The sequence below is a fragment of the Pseudophryne corroboree genome, chromosome 2, assembly GCF_028390025.1.
Source record: "Pseudophryne corroboree isolate aPseCor3 chromosome 2, aPseCor3.hap2, whole genome shotgun sequence".
NCBI classification, from domain to species: Eukaryota; Metazoa; Chordata; class Amphibia; order Anura; family Myobatrachidae; genus Pseudophryne; species Pseudophryne corroboree.
Window position 1 is genome coordinate 623,726,142 of NC_086445.1, and position 24,272 is coordinate 623,750,413.

At 45.7% G+C, this 24,272-nt stretch overlaps 1 protein-coding gene across 1 annotated transcript in view; it reads right to left on the reverse strand.

Annotated features, from left to right (window-relative positions):
- The window catches only part of ACACA (acetyl-CoA carboxylase alpha), an 848,870-nt gene that overhangs the window by 740,381 nt on the left and 84,217 nt on the right, over nucleotides 1–24,272 (reverse strand). Inside the window, exons 4-5 of the mRNA XM_063951842.1 lie at nucleotides 24,199–24,267; nucleotides 19,736–19,846 (exon numbers count right to left, since the gene is read on the reverse strand). Coding sequence (XP_063807912.1) covers nucleotides 19,736–19,846; nucleotides 24,199–24,267 — 180 coding nt within the window. The remainder of the gene's footprint in view (nucleotides 1–19,735; nucleotides 19,847–24,198; nucleotides 24,268–24,272) is intronic.

The following is a 24,272-nucleotide window of genomic DNA, read 5'->3' on the forward strand; positions in this document are numbered from 1 at the left end:
TAGGCCTCATTTGTGCAAACAACGACTCTGAATTCATATCCGAAGTATGTAGGCTGGAGAAATGGAGTCAGGATAATCATCTGATTCTTAACGTTACAAAAACAAGAGAGATGATTTTAGATTTAGGACAACAAATCAGTATACTTACTGTTATGATCCAGACACTCAGGTCAGGGGAGATCTTATACTGTGAGACCTGAGTACCAGGATGTAATGCTGGAAAGGGGAAACGGAATGGGAATAGCCCCTGGCGCCCTACCTCCGTTGTCTTACCCGTGCTGTCAGTTCACTCTTGCGAGACTATGGTTTCTTGGGCCCATGGCAGCCGCGTTTGAAGGGCCGATTACGTCTGCCCAACTCCGATGCCCCCTCAGGTCTTAAGGAGAGACAAAGAGTGAACCGAGGCAGGGTAATTACAAGGGGCCCTCTTACTAAACAACAAGGCCAGGGGCTACTGGCTAACCTGAAACTAAAAGTATGCACGGCTTACCGCCAGGGAAAAGAACAACCAAAATAATCCACTTGTCCACTCTCCTACACGGCACCGCCGAGTACCGGAGAGGACTATGGAAGCGGAAACCTCCGCAAATGCTCCAATGCAAGAAAATAATACTAAAGCGGCCTAGGCCGTAACACGCGGCAGGGCCGCCACTCACGAAACCAAGTGGGAACCTAAAATCGACTGCCACAGGTAATGAGGACCAGGAGAACTCCTTGGGACCAGATGACAAACTCCAAGATTCAGGGACTCAGAGAACTGGAGAGACCGGACACAGCAGACCAGGAACAGACGTTCACCAAACATGAGCAGCATGCAGGAAGCTATCACCGGCGTCTGTGTGAGGCACTGAGGAGGCATTTAACAGGGAACCCTCCAATAAGAGCACAGAGCCTAATAACAAAAAATGTTGTGCAGCTGCCTTGCTGCACAACCAGAGAACATGTGTGAACACTTTAATTAATCAATCCCTGCAACGGGGAACGCGGTCCGCCTGTGGCGTCCCCGTTGCTAAGGTCCCAGCGGCCCGGCACGCCCAGCGTCCTAGCGTTGCTAGGGACCCGGCGGCTCAGCACGCACGGCGTCCCTAGTTGCTAGGCGGGCAAGGAGGAGGGTGCAGCAGCCGCGGTCGTCGCTCAGAGATGGACCGAGCGACGCCACGGACCGCGGCGCCTAACACTTACAGTCCCTTGGTCCTGGACAAGCAAGAGGTGGAAACAGTTACATCTTTTACATTTTTGGGTATGATTATATCTAATGACTTGTCATGGTATTATCACATTGACAATGTCATAAAGAAAGCCCAACGGTTATATTTTCTTAGGAAAATGCGTTTAGCAGGAATATCTGAGCCAATTCTAGTTAATTTTTATTCTTGTATTATTGAAAGTGTGCTTACATATGGTATTTCCGTTTGGTATGGAAATTGTAAGGTAGCAGAGCGCGAATCGCTTGACAGAATTGTTAAAACTGCTGGAAGAATAGTTGGCTCAGTATTGCCAAACATTCAATCCATTTATGAAAAGAGGCTCCTTAAGAAGGCCAGGAGTATATGGAATGACGTAACCCACCCCAATTACGGGGTATTTACCCTGCTTCCTTCTAATTTACGTTATAGATCTTTGTTGTGCAAGACCAGTCGGTTGAGGCATAGTTTTTTCGCTAGGGCAGTTAACATGCTTAATGGTTTAGGGGGAAGATAGGAGCGTAGTACCTGCTTATGTGTCTATTTGTGTTTCTACGGCTTTTACAAATATTTTAAAAATATTTTATGGTGTTTTATTGTTGTTGTACTTATGATATCTGTTTCACTCACATGGAAATCTCATTGTTGGTTTATACGTGAATATTTAATGATAATAATAATAAATAGAGTTCTGTAAAACCTGAGTTGCAGATTCATTCTGTGCAACCCTAGTAGAAATCTGAGAAATCAGATTTGATAGGAGGATAACCATTCAGGCTCCCTTGCTGGTATCTGCGCTAAAACAGTGCAATCCTGATTACATGGAATGAGATCATCCTGAGAGGACATACCTCTGCAGCATATGAAACAGAGTCCCTAGAGGGAGGAGCCAGCCCACACTCTCAAACTCTTAAAGTGCCAATGACACCTAGTGGACCCGTCTATACCCCATGCTAGGACCCCAGCCATCCCCTAAGACGTAAGAGAAATTAAGTTTGAGTGGGTTCGGTACAGTACTAAGCAGGACTGTGCAGTGAATTTTTATTATTGAGACCCTGCCCTAGTGAAGATTACCACTCTAGTCCAAACTCATTTCATATTACAAGTAGGACTCTGGGAGTGTTAGAGTCTCCTGCCCTGTGCTGCCACGTCGTCAAGGCAACCGGGAGACAAGTGCTAGGAGAGTAACCTGAGCGCAGCTGATACTCCGGTTCGGGTCTTTTGCTGTGCAGTGGTTACAGGCTCTGTGCACGGCAGGGGATCTGGTGCTGGTTTTTGTGCTCACAGTCTGTGAGGTCTGAGTGGGGCGTGGACAGCACCTGCTATATAAGGCCTCTTCTCAGGTTAAGCAGATGCTGCTGAATCTTTGTTGGTTAGTCAGTTCCTGAAAGTTAGCCAGTACTGTGTAGCTTTGTATTTGTTGTTGCTTACTGCAAATAGGCCTGGGGATTTGGTACTACACTCTGCCAATCCAGACCTAGCAGTAAGACTGGAGTCAGTCGTTTAACTTGCTGGGGTTCTTTTGCTACTCTGTGAACTTAGCAAGTTTGCGGCTGTATTCTCAGATTTGCCTGCCTAAATCCTGTCTCACTGTGCAAGGTGTTCAGGTGTCAGTTTAGTGGCAGTAAGCTGAACCTGTGCACTGCAAGTGAGAATTAGGATTGTGGAGACTCTCCTTGTGTCTATCATTCCATCTCTGACCAAGGAGTTTACTGCCACACCCGTTGGTAACCCTTTAGGGTTTTGCTGTTGCCCTTAGCAACAGCATTTCGGGTTCTCTACGTATTAAAACACAACATCTTGCTTTTTCCATCTGAGCATTACTAATACTAGGGAGACACCCAGTTTCTTAGCCTCTGGGCTTCTGTGTTCACTTTGTGTTTATTTTGTTACCCTATCACCTTCTGTGTACGTAATGTCATATTCCCCAGTCTGTCTGTGAGTTCATTTGTTTTGCATCCCTATCCGTTCAGACACCAGTACATTACTGCAGGCACTGGTGTGCATAACAGTTCAAACACCAGTACATTCCTGCAGGCACTGGTGTGCATAACAGTTCAGACACCAGTACATTCCTGCAGGCACTGGTGTGCATAACAGGGAGGAAGCAATGCTAACTTCTGTGCCCACAGCATGCCTCAGCATGGCCAGCTAGACATCTTCCTGGCTGTAAGCCACCATGAGACTCCATACTGGGCCCTTATTCAGTAACTGTTTGTGCCTCACAGGAGCTCCTGGCCCATCTAGTGCTGCAGTGCAATGGAAAACTGATGCAATGCAAGACCACTGAAACTCTGTTCTTCTAACACCGCGAGGTCTTGTGATAACCCCATGCAGCCCTTATATTGTACAATTATTAAAGGAGAATACATTTACAAAATAAAAAAAGAGAAATAACCATGTACAATAAATTAGCATTTTGTAAATAATCCCAAAATGTGGAACATTATTAAAATGTTAGCGTCGGGAGGCACGCGGCCCGGCTGATGCCTAGGAGCCGGGACGTCACACCTCCCGCTGACTCCCGCCCGGCTCAAGGCGTTCTGGTCCCCGTCCAGCACCTAGCAGCAGGCTAGCGCCGAGCGCTGGGAGCTGCCAGACTCCTAGCAATGGGGACGCTGCAGGCAGACGGCATTTCCCGTTGCTTAGGAAATTGGTTACGTGCAGCTGCATTTATTTTGCAATTAGAGGTCTGATTGGCTGGAGGGTATTTACATGCACTTCCAATTCACTCCCCAAATCGCTGGTGATAGTTCCTGCTCTAGTGAGAGCCTGTCAGCCTGTGAACACCTGTTACTCTGAGACCCTGTCTGACTGCTTTCTTGATTGGATTCAGCTAGCTTTGTATTCAGGTTTTGGTGTGGAATTTCCACACAGGCACTGCCTTTGAGTAGATTTCTTTATGGTCTCCACCCTGTGCATTGTTGCATTTATAAATCATTTGTGTTATATTCCATCCTGTGCATTGTTGCAAGTTCATCTGGGTTAAATTTTATCTGTGCATTGTTGCACTCACGTACACGCCTTATATACCCCTCAGTCTGTGCCTTAAGCACGTTTCACCATACTGCATTTACCCCTGCCCAGCATCAGATAGTCACCTTGTCCATACATAAAACTTGGGGGCATCTGTGTACGGGGTAGACCTAATTTACCTTGGAAAGGTGACTGCTATAGGAGAAGCCTAGCATTGCAGGAAGCTAAAAGACTGCTGGGCAGTGGATATTTGCGTGAGCATCACAAGGCACCACCTACAAACCTACAGAACTGAGTGTAAACATAACATAATAATAAATCAAAAATAAGGTTGACCAATTGGAGCCATTCATTTGAGTACCTAACATGAAATAATTGAGAAGAACCTCTCTCTAATGCTTGGTACACAGTGCACACTTAAAGATATATCTACTAGAGATGAGCGGGTTCAGACAGGGCACCTTTGGAATTATACGGCAGCGCCCCTGGACTAAAAGCAGATAGCACCCCTGGAGAAATACACAGCACAGCAGACAGGCAGCAGCACACCTGAACTTAAACGGCAGTGGGGCAGCACCCCTGGAATGATGTGGCAGACAAAGAAAAAGATGGAATTGTCCTTGGGCCCTCACACCCACCCCTAGGTTGTATAAACAGGACATGCATGCTTTAACAAAAAAATAATTTCAGGGACAGGGTCTGCCACACGACTGTGGCTAAAATGATTGCTTTGTTTGGGCCCCCACCAAAAAAAGAAGCAATTAATCTTTCTTTGCACAAGTTGCCTCTACAGAGGCAAGATGTCGTCCTCATCCTCCAATTCCTTACCCCCTTCAGTGTTTACATCCTCATCAAGAAATAATTACACACCGAAGAGGTGGATTTTTTTTGTATTTTGCCCAGGCATGACAATGGTCTTTTTCATCCCATGGCCACATCACCATCAGAATCCTCATCGTCAACTTCCTCCTCAGCGTCAGCTACCTCAATATCCTCCTCATCCTGGTGTACTTCTATAGTGACATCCTCAATCTCAATAACAGCAACTGGACTGGCCGTGCTCCTCCCAGCACTTGCAGGGGGCGTGCAAATGGTGGTAAGGAGCCTCCTCTTCCCATACACAGTCTTGGGAAGGTCAGGCAAAGACATCGCAACCACGGACACACTTGGACTCTCCTTGAGGATTTGTGATATCTCTGAAGGCAGTGTTGTTTATTTCCTGTGCTTTAACAAGCTTTATTTTTTTAATTTTTCATGAGAAGCTGAACCACCAGTCATGAATAAAGGCCAAGGCCTTAGTCTTTCCTTGCCACTTTGTGTCGTGAATGGCATATTGACAATTTTACGTTTCTTGTCAGATTTTTATTTTTTTTTGGTTATTAAATTGTTGCTTCTTGGATTTTATATGCCTTCTATGACATTGGGCATCGGCCTTAGCAGAAAACGTTGATGTAATTTGCATAGTCAATGTCATGACTGATGGCAGCAGCGGCTTCAGCACTAGTACCAGGAACTGGAAGTGGTTCCTGATCTTTCACTATTTTTTCCCACAAAATTTTTGTTCTCCATTTCAGAGGACAGCACCCCTTTATTATTACAGCACACAGAACAGTTCCACTTTGTTTTCACAGCACCCCTGTATTTTACAACACACAAAACAGAGCCAGTGTACCTTTACAACACCCCTGTAGTTTTTACAGCATACAGGACAGTGCCCCTGTACAGCACCATGACAGGACAGCAACACCCATGTACAACACCCCTAAAGAGCACACACTGACCCCACCCAAAGAGAGACAGAGGTCTCCCTCCCTCACCTCTCCAAGTCCGGAGTAAAAAAATGTCAGTGATACGCGGCTCCTTATAAGAAATCCAAAACGCACGAGAATCAGACAGTGGGATGATGACATTTTGCCTCGTTCTGGGATCAGAGTCTGGCAGGAAGTCCCGAGCCGGGCTCGGATCCTGAAGTCCGGGGGACGAACCCACTCATCTTTACGTTTAAGAACCATTCTTTTATTTTTATTATTATTATAATTATTACTACTACTACTCCTACCCAAGAAAATGTTTTGCCTCAAATCTCAAATCAGTGAAAGAGGAAAGCAGTATGGAAGGCAAAAAGTAATTTTCAGGATCATTTGACATGATCTCATCCGAAAGTGTTCTCAGAAAATTGTGGTAGTAGTAGCCTATCTAAATCACCAAGGTGGCACCAACAGCCAGACTCTGATGGACAAAGCAATGAAGATTATGATTTGAGCAGAACGGTAACAAAAAATCTGTCTCAGCTATCCATGTGTCATGCAGCGAAAAAGTAATAAAAATAGAGATTTGGTCGTCCAGAAATAGACCTAATGGCAACAAACCTGAAAACCAAACTCTTTTCCAGGTATTGTCTTCAAAGGACAAAGAGCCCGATTCATGCTTGTAAGTAAAGCAAAAAAGCAAGCAATTAGGAAAAACCATGTTGCACTGCAGGTGGGATAGATGTAACGTAAATAGAGATTTAGATTTGGGTGGAGTGTGTTCAAACTGAAATCTTAAAAAGCAGTGAATAAATAAAGCTCACTAACATTTGTTGGCTGCAAGCAAAGTAGCCAGTATTTACCCTGTACAGAAAAATCTAAAATGTATTTGCTCCCCTTGTATGGAAACATGGGACCAGATTCAGGTTGGATCACCAATAGCAGATACGGAGCGTTGCAGGGGTGTGGCCTCAAAATGGGGGGGGGGGGGGGGGGGATGTGGCAGCGAAAGCAGGGGAGTGATCAGGGCGGCTGCGTGACATGCAGCCGCTGCGATCATAGAGATGGCGGTAGGTCAGATATTGTGATGCGGTCACAATTTTTGCTTCTTCATGAGGGTGTGGGGTGGGGGGTGGGGGAGGCAGTTAGCATGCTGGGCGACTATATTTATATGGGCACAGGGAGTGCAGTGCAGGTAGGCACCTGGGTCCAGATGGCATCAAGTAGTGAAAGCAAAGACTTTGGCACTGTGGGGGGCATGGCACGCCTTTGTGCTCTCCAGCCTCCTGTGTATATATCCTGCTGCCTTTGTGGACATCCTTTCCCTACCAAGAGTGGTGTAGACCACTGCCTTTACCTGTGGAGTGCTCTGGCTGCCTGACTGCTCATGCCTCCTGCAAATGTCAGGTACCATTTTGGAGTTTCCTCCCCCTGCTGCCTACAGCATGTCTGCCCGCTAGATTAGGTTTCCTCCTGTTTACCACCTCCATTCATTACCTGGACTCCAGGGATCTCCTCTGCTTCAGAGCTCCAGCCCCACCCGGTGCAGTCTGTAAGAGATGTCAGTACGTAATCTCAGATTCTCCTTTCAACTCCCTGCTGCACGAGGCATCTCTGACCGCTGGCCTGATACTCCAAGTAATGAAGGCGCCCCTTCGGATTGTTGCCTGCCTGTCTGCATTACCGAGGCCCCAAGGTGACTCGCTCCTGCTCTCCAGTACCAGTACCACAGCAACATCTTGGTAACTCCCTCTGGCATACTCTTCTGCCTGTGGCACTTCCTTTAACAAAGGAGTCCTGGTTTCCAGCTGCTTGGCTCTGCATGTCAGCTGCTGCTACCTTAGGACCCTTGTGTTGCTTGCCTTCTGCTGTGGGGTTTGTGTTTTTGTGGCAGCCTCTTGCTCCTTGGGCTTGATACTGTGGGCCTCCTGGATATAAACTGCGGCCTGCTTCTATTGCCCATTGTTCATGCTGTGTACACTCTCCTGCATTGCCCAGAGTGGCTCCTGGCTGGTCTCCTTACCTACCCACCGCTGTTCCTGTGGATGCCCTGCTAATTTCTCCTGTGGCTGCTGCTCAGATCCTATTGGTTCCACTAGGATACCCTAACCTTGTATTACTGCTGTTCTGTACATAAAGTCTTAGGTATTGTTGCCTCCCATATGTCTGAGGGTACAGCGTGGCGATTTGCAATAAAGTGTCTTCCATTGTTATCATGAAGCCATACCTTAGAGGTCCTGCTCTGCAGTTTGGTGCTCCTCTCCCCCTCCAAGTTCTGATGCAGTTGAACTTTGCATCATGTGCTCCTGACGTCTGACCCTGTAATTCAGATTCCCTGTTTTGGATTATCATCTGTCCCGTTATACTTACCTAATGAGTCAGACGTCGCAGCCCTTAGCTAGTGTCAGGTTGGAGAAGATCTCACACGTATAGCCACAGATCCAATACCTGCGGTGATGGAGGATGTAAATGCTTCTAGATCCATGCAGCCCACTTTTGGGGTAGCATGCCTCCTGAAGTTACTCTTTAACAACTTATTTTAGCCATTACTGATTTTAAGAAGTAGTTAGTATATCCCTCCCATAAAGAGATGCAAAAGCTGAGAAATAAGATTGGAGAGACAGAGAATTGTATCTCTACTCTGTTTGACTGACAAGTTTGAAATCCCGGATGGTGGCGTGCGAGCAGAAACGGATATTGAGGGACATATTCAGCACAAGGTTTGTTTTGTTAGACTGTCCGAAAAGGCTGAAAGCACCGTTCCTGAGCAAATCCTGGAAACATAGCAGACATCTGTATTTGGCAGAGACTCTTGTACTTCAGTTTGCAAATTAGTGAACCCATTATATCCCCACTTGTCCACTGCCTCCTGGAGCTCCAATGCAGACATTCATTGCTAAAGTTTTGCACTACAAGGATTGGGATACTATCCTTTGTTTGGCCAGGACCAAGGGTCTACTGGAAAATAAGGTCAGTCTTCCAATACTTTTCAGCAGAGGTCCAAAAATCCTGTTTTCAATTTATCCAAGTTAAAAAGCATCTGCAGGATCTTCAATTTCCTTACTCCATAATCTTCCCTGCTCAATTACGTGCGGTGGCAGGAGTCAGCACTTTTTTTTTCTTTGACTCTCCTCAGCAGGCGGCGATGTGGCTCGATCTGCAGGGTTCGTGAAAGGTGTTGTATTTACTTTGTTAGTTACTGGTTTTCCTTGTTGTTTTTCGGATTTAAATTCTTTTTCTTGCACAAGTCTGTGTATTTTCTGTGACGGGGCTGGAAGGGTACCAAAGGCGGTCTTTTGCTTAGTGTTGGTTGGGTTGGGGCTTTTAGTGGATTTCTTTCTACCCATCATGCTAAAATTTGTATCTTGGAATGTCCAGGGCTTGAATGAGATGTTAAAGCATTCTTTGGTTATGCGCCAAGTTAAATCCCATTCCCCGGGTATGGTTTGTTTGTTAGAGATGCATTTGGTGGGTGGGCGAGTTCTTGCTCTTTAGAAGCCATGGGTAGGTTGGACTGTTCACTCTAATTTGGAGGGTGGTTTCTGTTTTAGGTGTTTTGTTAGTCATAAAATGCAGATGGATGCGCTGGGTCATTTTGTATTTCTAGATGGCACTATTCATTATATTGTTTTGTTAGCAATATTATTTATTATCATCATCCTCCTTTATTTATATGGCGCCACAAGGGTTCTGCAGCATCCAGTTACAGAGTACATAATATATATCCCTTCCCCATATAGTTCATATAATCTTTCAAAGAGCTGTGAAATTATTCATGATGCATCTGTTATCGGTGTTGAGGATTTCAATGGTGTTCTGGACAAATCCCTGGATAGATCCTAGGCCTCTGGGATGGGATCCTACCCTCTTTTGACGCTTGATTTCAGAAGTGGGTTTGGTGGACGCGTGGCTAGTGCAGTTTCCGGAGACCAGCCGTTTCTTTCTAAAATTGATATGGCTTTGATTTCCCGGTCCCTCTTTCCTGCAATTACTCAGGTGGGTTTTTTGTCCAGGAGGGATCCCAGACCACTTCCCTCTTCTGTTGAACCTAAATTTTTGGCCTCTAAACCTCTTTATGGTTGATGCAGATGGGGGTGACTGAGCTCCTTGTAGCTTGCTTGGAATTGTTTGTCAATAATTTTCCATCTTCCTCTGCTCCACTGATCTGGGATACTTTAAAGGCATTTTTAAGGGGTACCTTAAATTTCTTGGCACAGCTTAAGGTCTTTAATAGGAAATGGGAGAAGGAATTAGAACAGAAAACTGAGGCTGTGTATTGTGCTAGTTGGGCTTTCAGCAGACAGGAGGAGTGGCTCATTATTCATAAGCAATGGACAAATTTTCTCCTTGATAAATCGAAACATTGTCTCCTTTTCACAGCAGGATTATTATGTACAAGCACATTGTTCAAGTAAGTGTATGGGATATCTGGCTAGAGCAGAGGTTTCTTCTACTACTGTGCACAGATTGCAAGAGGCTGCAGGGGTGGTTCTTGAACGTACTCCTGTGGTGGCTGCACTTTATTTTTTATACGCACTTTACTGAAGTTGAACACTTTATAGCTTCTTATTCTCATGCTGCCTTAGCTTCTTATTTAGATTAAGTTGTTCTACCAGTCTTGTCTGATATTAGACATCAGTATTTGAAATCCCCTATCATACTGAAGGAGGTGGAAGAGGCTATTAAAAAATTACCAAATGAAAAGGCCCTGGGGTGGATGGCTTCCTATTGAGTTATACAAAACTCATCTGGGCTTTTTTTTTTTAGTGCTAAATTGTTAGACTTTTGAGGCTCTTTTATATCTGGTTTCCTCACTTCTTCAGTGGCTGAGGACTCTAAAGCTGGGTACACATGGAAATATTAGCACTAAGATACCGGTCAGTTCTGTGTGGTTGGAATTAAAATCTGGTAAAGGATGAGAGCAATGGCCAATTGTCATTTGCTCTCATCCATTACCAGATTTTCATTCCAGCCAGCCAGAACTGGCAGATATCTTGTGCCAATCTTTCCATATGTACCCAGCTTTAGAGTGGTTATTCCAAAGCCGGGTAGAGATCCAACCTGTCCTGACTCCTACGGTCACATCTCCATTATCCACTGATATTGGATTAGATTGTTATATTCCTCCCCTGCTGCTCGAGTTACTGCCAATGGGTAGGTTACTGAATCCTTCTCACTGGAATGGAGCACTAGATAGGGTTGCCTACTATCCCAGTTATTATTTGCTATCACAATTGAACCATTGGTCTATGCGGTGAGAGCGTCCTTAGCTATCTCAGGGTTTAAGATTTCTGTCCATGAGAAAATAAATTAGGTTATATGCTGATGATCAGAGTCTGTTCCTCGCACACTGATGGCTTGTTCTCTGCCTGCTTCACTCAAGTTGATGGATACCTTTGGTATGCACTTGGGCTTCTGGATCAGCTGGGATAAACCCGTTTTCCCTTTTCTTCCCACAGTCTCAGCAGTCTGTATAGGATTTTCCCCTGCATACGTGTACGCAGTTTAAGTATCCTGGCATCCATGTTACGCATTCCCTGGCTGAATATGTTCTCCTCAATTTCCATACTCAAACCAAGTCTTTGAAAGACAAGTCCAGTGTCTGGAGAAACTTCCTTTGTTGGTTACAGGCCATGTAAACTTGTTATGGATTGTGATTCAGCCTAAATTCCTGTCAGTGTTGCATAACTCCTCTGTATATATCCCTCTCTCTGTTTGCTATTATTGTCCGGAATGTAACTTCATATCTGGAGGAATAAGAGGTCTCCCGTATAGCTCATAGGATTCTATGTAGGGTTAGAGGGGAAGGGGGCTTGGATTTGCGGCACAGCTAGTACATTTACGTGAATGGGTAACTGACAGATCATCAGGATGCCCCACAAGCTATTGACAGAGCTGGCTTGAAGCACACCCCGTTGCAATTTCTTCTGGCTAACAACTCACTTTCCCATTGTCCCCCTTTGCTACAACAAGCATGTAGAGCCTGGGTGGCTGTAGGTAAAATTTTGTGCAACACTGGGTTGTACCCTTGTTCTCATCTGGGGGTAATTTATCTATCCTATGAGGTAGGGAAGCTGGAGGGTTGTTCCATTTGGAGGTCTAATGTCCACGCACAATAAGACTTATCTCTAGTCTCCAAACCGTTAAACGTTTCCTGAAAAGTAAACCCACCTCTTCAGACAAGCCTATCAAATTCCAAACCCACCCTCAGAACCTTCAATGCTTCCCTATCTAATAACATCCTCTCTGTACAGTACACATAACCTCACATATTTTGTCTGTCTTTCTTTACTCTCACACCCTCCTAACCCTTGGCCAACATTGCTGGGTGATCATATCATACAACCCATTAAGAACCTAGCAATTTGGCAGACCATTATGCAATAGGTAGCATCTATCCTTGTGTATCAATGCCTATTTCCCTATAGATTGTAAGCTTGCGAGCAGGGCCTTCCTACCTCTACGTCTGTCTATTTTTGCCCAGTTTTGTTCTATTACTGTTGTTCAAATTGTAAAGCGCAATGGAATATGCTGCACTATATAAGAAACTGTTAATAAATAATAAATGGATGCTATAGGTCAGTGATACCATGATGGGATTTTACATTACTTAGCCCACTTTTTCCACTACTTATGCCCTTTCCTCTCATATGTTTTTTTTAGATTCTTGCAGCTTAGACACACTGTCTGTGCATAGTGGGGGAGGGATGCCCCTGCTTCCTTTGAATCTTTGGTCCGTTTGCTAGTTTGCATACACTATGCTCGGAGGTTCATATATCAGGCATATTCCGCTCTCCCGTTTCAACTTGTGGCCAAAGGATTGTGCATGCTTAAATCTATGTGGGATACTGGAATAGGTATCGGATGAGGATTGGGACTTATTATAGTGTTCTCCTTGGGCAGCTACAACATAGGTCAGGTAACCGCACATTCAGCATTATATTTTACATAGTCTGCTGGACTCTTGTCTGATTGCACAGTTTTGGAGGATTATCCTTGGACGCTTGTCCTGAGTGCGCAGCTCCCTCTGATTTGTGGCATTTACTCTTTACATGTCACCTTGTTGCCTTGTTCTGGTCTTGTGTGGATGCAAGAATTCAAGCTATTGGAATCAGACTACCTCCGTTAACTCCCCGTATTTGTCTTTTTGGAAAGGCCTAGTGGATTCCCTGAGCCACTCTCTTCAGCTCTGTGTTAATAATCTTTTAGTTTTGCCCAGAGTCTGTGTTGCTCGAACTTGTATGATCTTTGATCCTCCCCTTTTTCCCCTTCTAGGTGGCATTAGTGAATGTTACGGTCTTGGATACATGCTTAATGTACTATAAATAAATTGTCCTCTTAAATTTGAGTGCATCTGAGCCCTTTGGCATAGCTTTAGATATGCTATAGAGCCTTCGGTTTCTGATCAACATTAGCCCCCTTGAATTTTGTTTGTGTGCCTCTGCTATAACATTGTTTTTTATCTTACCTTTACAGTTAAAAATTCATTATTTTCTTACTATTGAGTGGTTTCGGTTGGTACAGATTCTGTATGCTTCTATTTGTGCTATTTTTACATATTTAGAACGCTCGGCTCGTGCTCTTTTCTTTCTTAAAATGTTAGTTCCCTCTACCTGAAATATTTACTGTACCCTGTACGTTTGTCATGGTTTTTTTTTTTCTGGTTTTTTTTATTGGTAATTTCCTACTTTTTGTTATTGGAAAGTTAATAAAAAATAAGAATTTACTTACCGATAATTCTATTTCTCGTAGTCCGTAGTGGATGCTGGGAACTCCGTAAGGACCATGGGGAATAGCGGCTCCGCAGGAGACTGGGCACATCTAAAGAAAGCTTTAGGACTATCTGGTGTGCACTGGCTCCTCCCCCTATGACCCTCCTCCAAGCCTCAGTTAGAATACTGTGCCCGGACGAGCGTACACAATAAGGAAGGATTTTGAATCCCGGGTAAGACTCATACCAGCCACACCAATCACACCGTACAACTTGTGATATGAAACCCAGTTAACAGCATGATAACAGAGGAGCCTCTGAATAGATGGCTCACAACAAGAACCCGATTAGTTAACAATAACTATGTACAAGTATTGCAGACAATCCGCACTTGGAATGGGCGCCCAGCATCCACTACGGACTACGAGAAATAGAATTATCGGTAAGTAAATACTTATTTTCTCTGACGTCCTAGTGGATGCTGGGAACTCCGTAAGGACCATGGGGATTATACCAAAGCTCCCAAACGGGCGGGAGAGTGCGGATGACTCTGCAGCACCGAATGAGAGAACTCCAGGTCCTCCTCAGCCAGGGTATCAAATTCGTAGAATTTTGCAAACGTGTTTGCCCCTGACCAAGTAGCTGCTCGGCAAAGTTGTAAAGCCGAGACCCCTCGGGCAGCCGCCCAAGATGAGCCCACCGTCCTTGTGGAATGGGCTTTTAATGATTTAGGCTGCGGTAATCCTACCGCAGAATGCGCCAGCTGAATAGTGCTACAAATCCAGCGCGCAATAGACTGCTTAGAAGCAGGAGCACCCAGCTTGTTGGGTGCCATCAGGATAAACAGCGAGTCAGTTTTCCTGACTCCAGCCGTCCTGGAAAAATAAAATTTTCAGGGCCCTGACTACGTCCAGCAACTTGGAATCCTCCAAGTCCCCAGTAGCCGCAGGCACCACAATAGGTTGGTTCAAGTGAAAACCTGAGACCACCTTCGGGAGAAACTGAGGACGAGTCCTCAACTCTGCCCTATCCATATAGAAAATCAGATAAGGCCTTTCACATGACAAAGCCGCCAATTCTGACACACGCCCGGCCAAGGCCAACAGCATGACCACTTTCCACGCGAGATACTTTAGCTCCATGGTTTTAAGTGGCTCAACCAATGCGACTTTAGGAAATCCAACACCACGTTGAGATCCAAAAAGTGCCACAGGAGGCACAAAAGGAGGCTGAATATGTAGTACTCCTTTAACCAAAGTCTGAACTTCAGGCAGTGAAGCCAGTTCTTTCTGGAAGAAAATCGACAGAGCCGAAATCTGGACCTTGATGGACCCCAATTTGAGGCCCAAACGTCACCCCTGCTTGCAGGAAGTGCAGGAATCGACATAGTTGAAATTCCTCCGTCGGGGCCTTCATGGCCTCCCACCAAGCGATAATGTCTTGCGGTGACATCCTTCCTGGTTATGATCAGGGTAGGGATGACTTCCTTCGGAATACCCTTTTCCTTTAGGATCCGGTGTTCTACCGCCATGCCGTCAAACGCAGCCGCGGTAAGTCTTGGAACAGACAGGGTCCCTACTGCAGCAGGTCTTGTCTGAGCGGCAGAGGCCAAGGGTCCTCTGCCAGCATCTCTTGAAGTTCCGGGTACCAAGCTCTTCATGGCCAATCCGGAACCCCGAGTATGGTTTTCACTCCTCGCCTTCTTATTATTCTCAGTACCTTGGGTATGAGAGGTAGAGGAGGAGACACATAAACCGACTGGTACACCCACGGTGTCACTAGAGCGTCCCCAGCGATAGCCTGAGGGTCCCTTGACCTGGCGCAATATCTTTTCAACTTCTTGTTGAGGCGGGACGCCATCATGTCCACCCGTGGTCATTCCCAACGGTTTTCCCCGCATTTGGAAAACTTCTGGATGAAGTCCCCATTCTCCTGGGTGTAGGTCGCCCATCGGAGAATCCTTGTGGCTTCTGCCATCGCCATCCTGCTTCTTGTGCCGCCCTGTCTGTTTACATGGGCGACCGCCGTGATGTCGTCTTATTGGATCAGTACCGGCTGGTTCTGAAGCAGGGGCCTTGCTTGGCTTAGGGCATTGTAAATGGCCCTTAGCTGCAGAATATTTATGTGAAGCGAAATCTCCTTGGAAATTTCTTCCCTGTGTGACTGCACCCCAGCCCCGAAGGCTGGCATCCGTGGTCACCAGGACCCAGTCCTGTATTCCGAATCTGCGGCCCTCTAGTAGATGAGCCCTCTGCAGCCACCACAGCAGCGACACCCTGTTTCTTGCTGACAGGGTTATCCGCTGTTGTATCTGTAGATGGGACCCGGACCATTAGTCCCACAGGTTCCACTGGAACGTCCTTGCGTGGAGTCTTCCGAATGGAATTATGCTTCGTACGAAGCTACCATTTTTCCCAGGACTCGTGTGCATTGATGTACCGACACCTGTCCTGGTTTTAGGATGTCTCTGACTAGAGATGACAACTCCTCGGCTTTTTCCACTGGAAGAAACACTCTTTTCTGGTCTGCGTTCAGAAACATTCCCAGGAACAGAAGACGTGTCGTCGGGACCAGCTGTGACTTTGGAATATTGAGAATCCAGTCGTGCTGTTGTAGCACTTCCCGAGAGAGTGCTACCCCCACTACCAACTGTTCTTTGGACCTCGCCTTTATCAGGAGATCGTCCAAGTACGGGATAATAAAAACTTCCTTCTTGCGAAGGAGTATCATCACTTCGGCCATTACCTAGGTAAAGACCTTCGGTGCCGTGGACAACTCCAACGGCCGCGTCTGGAACCGATAGTGACAGTCCTGTACCACATATCTGAGGTACTCCCGGTGAGGGGGGTAAATGGGGACATGCAGGTACGCATCCTTGATGTCCAGGGAGACCCTGTAATCCCCCTCGTCCAGGCTCGTAATAACCGCCCTGAGCGATTCCATCTTGAACTTGAATCTTCTGATATAAAAGTTCAAGTATTTTAATTTCAAGATGGGTCTCACCGAACCGTTGCGGTACCACAACCACTGTGGAATAGTAACCCCTTCCTTGCTGAAGGAGGGGCACCTTGACAATCACTTGTTGTGATTATAGTGTTGAATATCCACCAACACCGTCTCCCTGGCAGAGGGAGGTGCCGGTAAGGCAGATTTTAGGAAACGGCGGGGGGAAGAACGTCTAGAACTCCAGCCTGTACCCCTGAGATACTACTTGAAGGACCCAGGGATCCATGTGAGAGAGCCCACTGTCCGCTGAAATATCTGAGACGGGCCCCCACCGTACCCGGGTCCGCCTGAGCAGCCCCAGCACCATGCTGTGGACCTACCGGACGCAGGGAGGACTTCTGCTCTTGGGAACTAGCTGTGTGTTGCAGCTTTTTCCTCTACCTTTGCCTCTCGGCAGAAAGGATGAGCCTCTAGCCCACTTGCTTTTCTGGGGCCGAAAGGACTGTACTTGATGATACGGTGCTTTCTTTTGTTGTGGGGTAGCCTGTGGCAAAAAATTCAATTTCCCAGCAGTAGCTGTGGAAACGAGGTCTGAAAAACTATCCCCAAACAGTTTTACCCCCTTATAGGGCAACTTCCATGTGCCGATTCGAGTCGGCATCGCCTGACCATTGCCAAGTCCATAACCCCCGTCTGGCGGCAATGGACCTAGCGCTTATTTTTGATGCCAGCCGGCAAATATCCCTCTGTGCATCACGCATGTATAAGACCACATCTTTTATATGCTCTATTTTCAGCAAAATATTGTCCCTATCCATAGTTATTTTCCGACAGGGAATCTGACCACGCAGCGGGAGCACTGCACATCCATGCCGAAGCAACGGCTGGTCGCAATATAATGCCCTAGTGTGTGACCATATCTTATAGGGTAACCTCCTGCTTTCTATCAGCAGGTTCCTTCAGGGCGGCCGTACCCGGAGACGGTAGTGCCACCTTTTCTGATAAGCGTGTAAGCGCTGTATCTACCCTATGGGGTGTTTCCCCGCGTGACCTATCCTCTGGCGGGAAAGTGTACGCTGCCAATAACCGTTGTAGAAATTATCAATTTCTTACCGCGGGAAGACCACTCTTCCTCACACACCTCATTTAATTTCTCAGATGCAGGAAAAACTACTAATAGTTTTCTCTCACCAAACACAATACCCTTTTATGTGGTACTTGGGGTATAATCATAAATGTGTAATACATTTTTCATTGCCTCAATCCTGTAACGGGTGGACCTATTTGGAGGGTACACCAGTCTCATCGATGTCGACACTGGAGTCAGTATCCGTGTCGACATCTGTGTCTGTTATCTGAGGTAGCGGGCGATTTTAGAGCCCCCCATGACATTTGAGACGCTGGAACAGGCACAAGCTGAGTAGCCGGCTGTTCCGTGTCGTCGACCTTTTATGTAAGGAGTTGACACTTTCACGTAATCCTTCCATAAGTTCAACCACACCGGTGTCGACCCCGCAGGGGGTGACCACATATTTACAGGCATTCGCTCCGCCTCCACCTCATTATCCTCCACATACCTGTCGACACAGCCGTACCGACACACAGCACACACACAGGGAATGCTCTGATAGAGGACAGGACCCCACAAAGCCCTTTGGGGAGACAGAGGGAGAGTATGCCAGCACACACCAGGGCGCTATATATCACAGGGATAGCACCTATAAAAAAGTGTTTTCCCTTATAGCTGCATATATATTGTATACTGCGCCTAAATTGTGCCCCCCCCCCCTCTCTTTTTAACCCTTTCTGTAGTGTATTAACTGCAGGGGAGAGCCAGGGAGCTTCCCTCCAACGGAGCTGTGAGGGAAAAATGGTGCCAGTGTGCTGAAGGAGATAGCTCCGCCCCTTTTTCGCAGACTTTTCTCCCGCATTTTTATGGATTCTGGCAGGGGTTAATGTACATCCATATAGCCCTGGGGGTTATATGGGATGTATTTTTGCCAGCCAAGGTGTTAATATTGCTGCTCAGGGCGCCCCCCCCCAGCACCCTGCACCCATCAGTGACCGAAGTGTGAGGTGTGCATGAGGAGCAATGGCGCACAGCTGCAGTGCTGTGCGCTACCTTGATGAAGACTGATGTCTTCTGCCGCCGATTTTCCGGACCTCTTCTTGCTTCTGGCTCTGTAAGGGGGCCGGCGGCGCGGCTCTGGGACCGGACTCAGAGGCTGGGCCTGTGTTCGATCCCTCTGGAGCTAATGGTGTCCAGTAGCCTAAGAAGCCCAAGCTGGCTGCAAGCAGGCAGGTTCGCTTCTTCTCCCCTTAGTCCCTCGATGCAGTGAGCCTGTTGCCAGCAGGTCTCACTGAAAATAAAAAACCTAAAACTAACTTTTATCTAAGAAGCTCAGGAGAGCCCACTAGATTGCACCCTGCTCGGTCGGGCACAAAAATCTAACTGAGGCTTGGAGGAGGGTCATAGGGGGAGGAGCCAGTGCACACCAGATAGTCCTAAAGCTTTCTTTAGATGTGCCCAGTCTCCTGCGGAGCCGCTATTCCCCATGGTCCTTACGGAGTTCCCAGCATCCACTAGGACGTCAGAGAAATACTGGATATGAAGAATATAAAAAAAAAAAAAAAAAAAAAAAAAAAAAATTTTTTTTAAAAAGTCTGGCCCTGTGCCAGAGCCTTTGCTTTCTTGTGTGCATGTGTCATCTTCCTGAATATCACTAGAAAGCTAGAGCTGCAAAAAACGAGGACACTGATCTGCTTGCCGACACAAGGTAAGAAGCAGGGCTGAGGTCTCTGCAGTTCAGAGGAAGTTGCTCGCTGCACACTGGCCTGCTCTGTCATTAATATGCCCTTACCAATATTGCAACAACTTTTTCTTAAGTTTTTTTTTTTGTTTTGTTTTTTACCCACAATTTCCTTTTTTTTTTTTTCTTTTTTCTTTTTCAACTACTCCCTCCTCCAGTCAACTTACAATAAATGTCTTAACATATAGTATGTAACACCTAAAAAGCAAGCATGGAGTGGATGAGCAGATTTCAGGTCACGCAGTTTTTTTTTTCTTTTTCTTTTCCATTTAAAGATGATGGGACAGCTCTGAATGCATGATTTAGGAATAACAGACTCCAGCGAAACAAATGCTCACATTTATACATATTCAAGCTTACCTGGCGAAAAAGGTTAGGAAAATCTTCTGCATTATTCACTTTCCGAATACCTTTGCCTCCTCCTCCTTCAGATGCTTTAATCATTACAGGATATCCCACATGTTCTGCAGCCTGCAGCAAAGACATGCAGATTAGTTCACATAAGAAAAGAACCAGCACATTCAGGCAAAATATAAAAGGTTTTTTTTAAACTTTAAAACACTTTGTTTTGTTCCGCTAAGCAGCATCATTGTGATTAGGTAGAGAGCTGTTTTCGTCAATAAATAAAATACTGGCGACATGACCTACCCTAGAGTCTATACTTTACATGCTCAATCAAGTACTATAGAACTGCATCATACACAGCATAAATGGAGAATAGTGTACCTAGCAAGTACTTGGAGCAATATGTAGAACAAAATCACATAACAGAATGGAGCAGGTCCTTCTATACCACAGAAATGCTGGCAGAAGCAGGATAGTGTACATAGGAGGTTGCGGTCACAGACCAGGTCATCAAACACCAGAAGCTTCCAGCCGAAGTCAGGCAACGGACCAGATCGAGAATTACGAGTAGAAGGAATACAGGACAGAGTCTGAGGCAGCAGAGGCCATACTTGGATTCACAGAAGATTACAGAGCCTGAACAGTGTCAGCAATACCAACTGACTAGAGGAAAGAGACCAGATAATCTGGCAGCCCACACATTATCAACAGGCAATCGTTATCGGGAATAATAAATGTGGATACCAGTGCTAAGAGTTGCTAATCCAAAATAATCATACGAGATTGATCAGTTGCTCAAAATTTTATTTTAACACTGATAAAAAGTATCGGATAAAACCACTTTTATGGCTGTAAAATTGGCAATTCAAATAGTATAAAATAATGGATTAAAAATGGGGAAAAATATAAAATAATATATATATATATATATATATATATATATATATATATATATATATATATAAGAATGCATATACTTTAGCACTGAAACTGAAATGAAATTGATTATATATTAATGACTCTTTCTGGGAATGTAAGTAAATCTTTATTTTGTATGATGGGATTAATGCATCACAGCTGACACTGACTCACTCATTTGTGAGGTATAAAAATGGCTTTCAATCACTCTGAGATTTACTTCTGAAGAAGCTGAGCGACCTAGCTCAGAGAAACGCGTTGAGGCGATTGCCGAGGAACCTAAATCCTTCTACCAATAAATTTGATCCAGATAAAGACTTTCCTTTATAACAATTGGAATTCTAAGGACTCCTAAAACCTCCGCTCTCAATCAACACATCCAGCAGTATATGGGAACCCCTTCAATCTTCTGCGCAGACTAGCAATACAGCAATAATCTCGTGGAACTGTGTGTGAGTCACAAACAGGGTATTACCAGCTGACTGTGTACAGAAATTGTTTATTTAAGGAGGAGTGAATCCATATACAGTATAAAGTCCGGGATTACAAACTATTGAACTGGTTCCTAGCAGCAAAGTGAAAAACCCTCTAATATCTCAAGAGTCAGTGCTAAAGTATATGCATTCTTTTTTATATATATTTTTTCCATTTTTAATCCATTATTATTTTATACTATTTGCATTGCCAATTTTACAGCCATAAAAGTGGTTTTATACGATACTTTTTATCAGTGTTAAAATTATATTTTGAGCAACTGATCCATCTCGTATGATTATTTTGGATTAGCAACTCTTAGCGCTGGTATCCATATTTATGGTTTACCTTTGTATTGGGGTTTGACAAACTCCTTGCAGCTGCAGTGGTAATTAGTGGGGAATATGTATATTTATAGTTATCGGGAGTCAGGTGGGAACTAGCACAATCAAAGTGTCAAACCCTTCATGCAACTAGAATGCTTAACACTAACAGAAGACCTGAAACCTATACCAGAACTCTGATCTACAGAACCTGCAAATGAGCTACTGGACTCTTACTCATTCGGCACTGGACAGTGGAATTGTCTGTCCTTCTCAACAAGCCATACATATTGTATTGCATTTTACTTTGGCATCATGTGTAAAAGGTCTAGGTTTTATATTTTTAATAACTCAAACAAAACATTTTGCATTTTAAACATAAAATATTGTGTGTAATTACAAACCCATTAAAATTCAGTTTTGAGTAAGCCATCTCACAGATCAGAATCAGAATCCGCTTTACTGGCCAGGTATACTTGCGTATACTAGGAATTTGTCTTCGGTATGTTATACAACAGTCAAATAGGTAACAGGTGTGGGGGGGGGGGGGGGGGGGGAGGGGGATACAGATAGGTATACCATAGGGACACAAGTGAGTTACATGTACGTCTAGTCACTCAATGTTCAGGAGTTCAGCAGGCGGACCGCTTGGAGAAAAACTTTTGAGGCTTCTGGTGGACCTGGCGGGGATGGCCCTGTAATGCCTGCCTCAAGGACGCAAGTTAAACATGCTGTGGCCAGGGTGTAGCTGGTCCTTCACCATCTTCGTTGCCCGCTTTTTAGCTCTGGACAGGTACAGGTCCTGGACTGAAGGAAGGTCGGCCCTGATGATTTTCTCTGTGGTTCTGACCACCTTTTGGAGCCTGCATCTGTCCCTCGCGCTGGCGAAGCCGTACCATAATAGTATCGAGGAGCACAGTACCGACTCCACAATCACGAAGTAGAAGAGGAGCAGAAGCTTCTGTGGGATGTTGAACTTCCTTAGTTGCCTGAGGAAGAACAACCTCTGCTGCGCTTTCCCAACAATGGCATCTGCGTTGGACCCCCATTTAAGGTCCCGGGATATTGTGGTTGCTAGGAACTTGGAGTCAACTACCGATACCACACTGTCAGCAATCGTTAGCGGAGGTGCACTAGCTGACTTCTTCCTGAAGTCCACTATCATCTTGACAGTTTTGAGGGGGTTGAGCTTAAGGTTGTTGTGGCTGCACCACTGGGCCAACCGGTCTACTTCCCATCTATAAGCCGATTTGTCCCCATCCTTGATGAGGCCAATGACAGTGGTGTCGTCTGCAAATTTGATTATCTTTACCGATTGCGCCTATGAGGTGCAGTCATTTGTGTACAGGGGGAAGAGCAGAGGTGAGAAGACAGAGCCCTGAGGGGCCCCTGTACTAATGGACAGTGCTTGAGAGGTGAATTCCCCCGCTTTCACCACCTGTGTCCTATCTGTCAGGAAGTCTACTAAACAGGAATAGGTAGCTTCTGAGACCCCTAGGCGAAGTCATTTGGGGTGGTGTATGCTGGGGAAGATTGTATTGAAGGCCGGCTAAAATTGACAAACAGGACCCTCGCATAGGTGCCGGAAATGTCTAGGTGCTGTAGAATGCAGTGCAGGCCCAGGTTGACTGTATCCGCGACACACAGATTTGATTGAGAGGCGAACTGTAGGGGGTCCAGTTGGGGGACCAGTCACAGTTTTCAGGTGATTCAAAACCAGACGCTCGAATGGTTTCATGACCACAGACGTCAGTGCCATCGGCCTGTAATCGTTCAGGTTCGTGATAGAGGGTTTCTTGGGGATAGGGACGATAGTGGACCTTTTAAGCCAGGAAGGGACTCTCTGTAGCTCCAGAAATTTGTTGAAGATCTTGGTGAATATGGCGGCGAGCTGACCTGCACATGCTCTCAGGGCAGATGGTGACCATCCGTTTGGACCTGGAGCTTTCCTGGGTTTGGCACTTTTGAACAGTGCCTCCACCTCTTCTTGGGCGACTTGAAATGCCTGGAGTTGGCTATCGGTGTTCGAGGCATCGTAGAGGTGATTGTTTGGGTCGCAGGGGACTTCTTTGGCGAAACTGCAATAAAAGTGGTTCAGCTCGTCTGCTAGGTCTTGGTGCATGGTGGTGGACTTCGATGTTTTCTTGTAGTTGGTTATGGATTGCACTCCTTTCCAGACAGATACGGGGTCATTGGTGGAGAGATCGTTTGTCAGCTTGTCCGAGAACCACTTTTTTGCTAGCCTGATTTCTTTAGTCAGAGAGTTCCTAGTTCGGTTGTATAGTGCTCTGTCACCGCTGCTATAGGCCTCCTCTTTGGCCTGACAAAGTTGCCTGAACCAGGGCTTGTTGTTGTAAATGCGGTAAGTCTTGGTAGGTACACACAGGTCCTCACAGTAGCGGATGTAGGATGTGACAGTGTCTGTCAGGTCAGTTGCCGAGGCTTCGAAGACCCCCCATTCCGTGCAGTCGAAGCAGGCCTGGAGCTTCATCTTAGCCTCGTTGGTCAATTTCTTAACAGTCTTGACAACAAGCTTAACTGCTCTCAGCTTCTGTGTATAGGCAGGGAGTAGGTGGATGAGGCAGTGGTCAGATAGGATGAGTGCAGCCTGCAGGATAGAACGTAAGGCAGACTTGAGGGTAGTGTAGCAGTGGTCAAGGGTGCACCCTTCCCTAGTGGGACACGTGACTTGTTGTTTGCAGTTGATATATATTACATGCTGATAATGAACTGAAGATGTTTAAGAATTATATATTGACCTACCTTTAATCCATCATCCACATCTTTCACATAGCCCTTCATATAAATCTCTTGTGGTACACTTAGAGTGCGCTTTT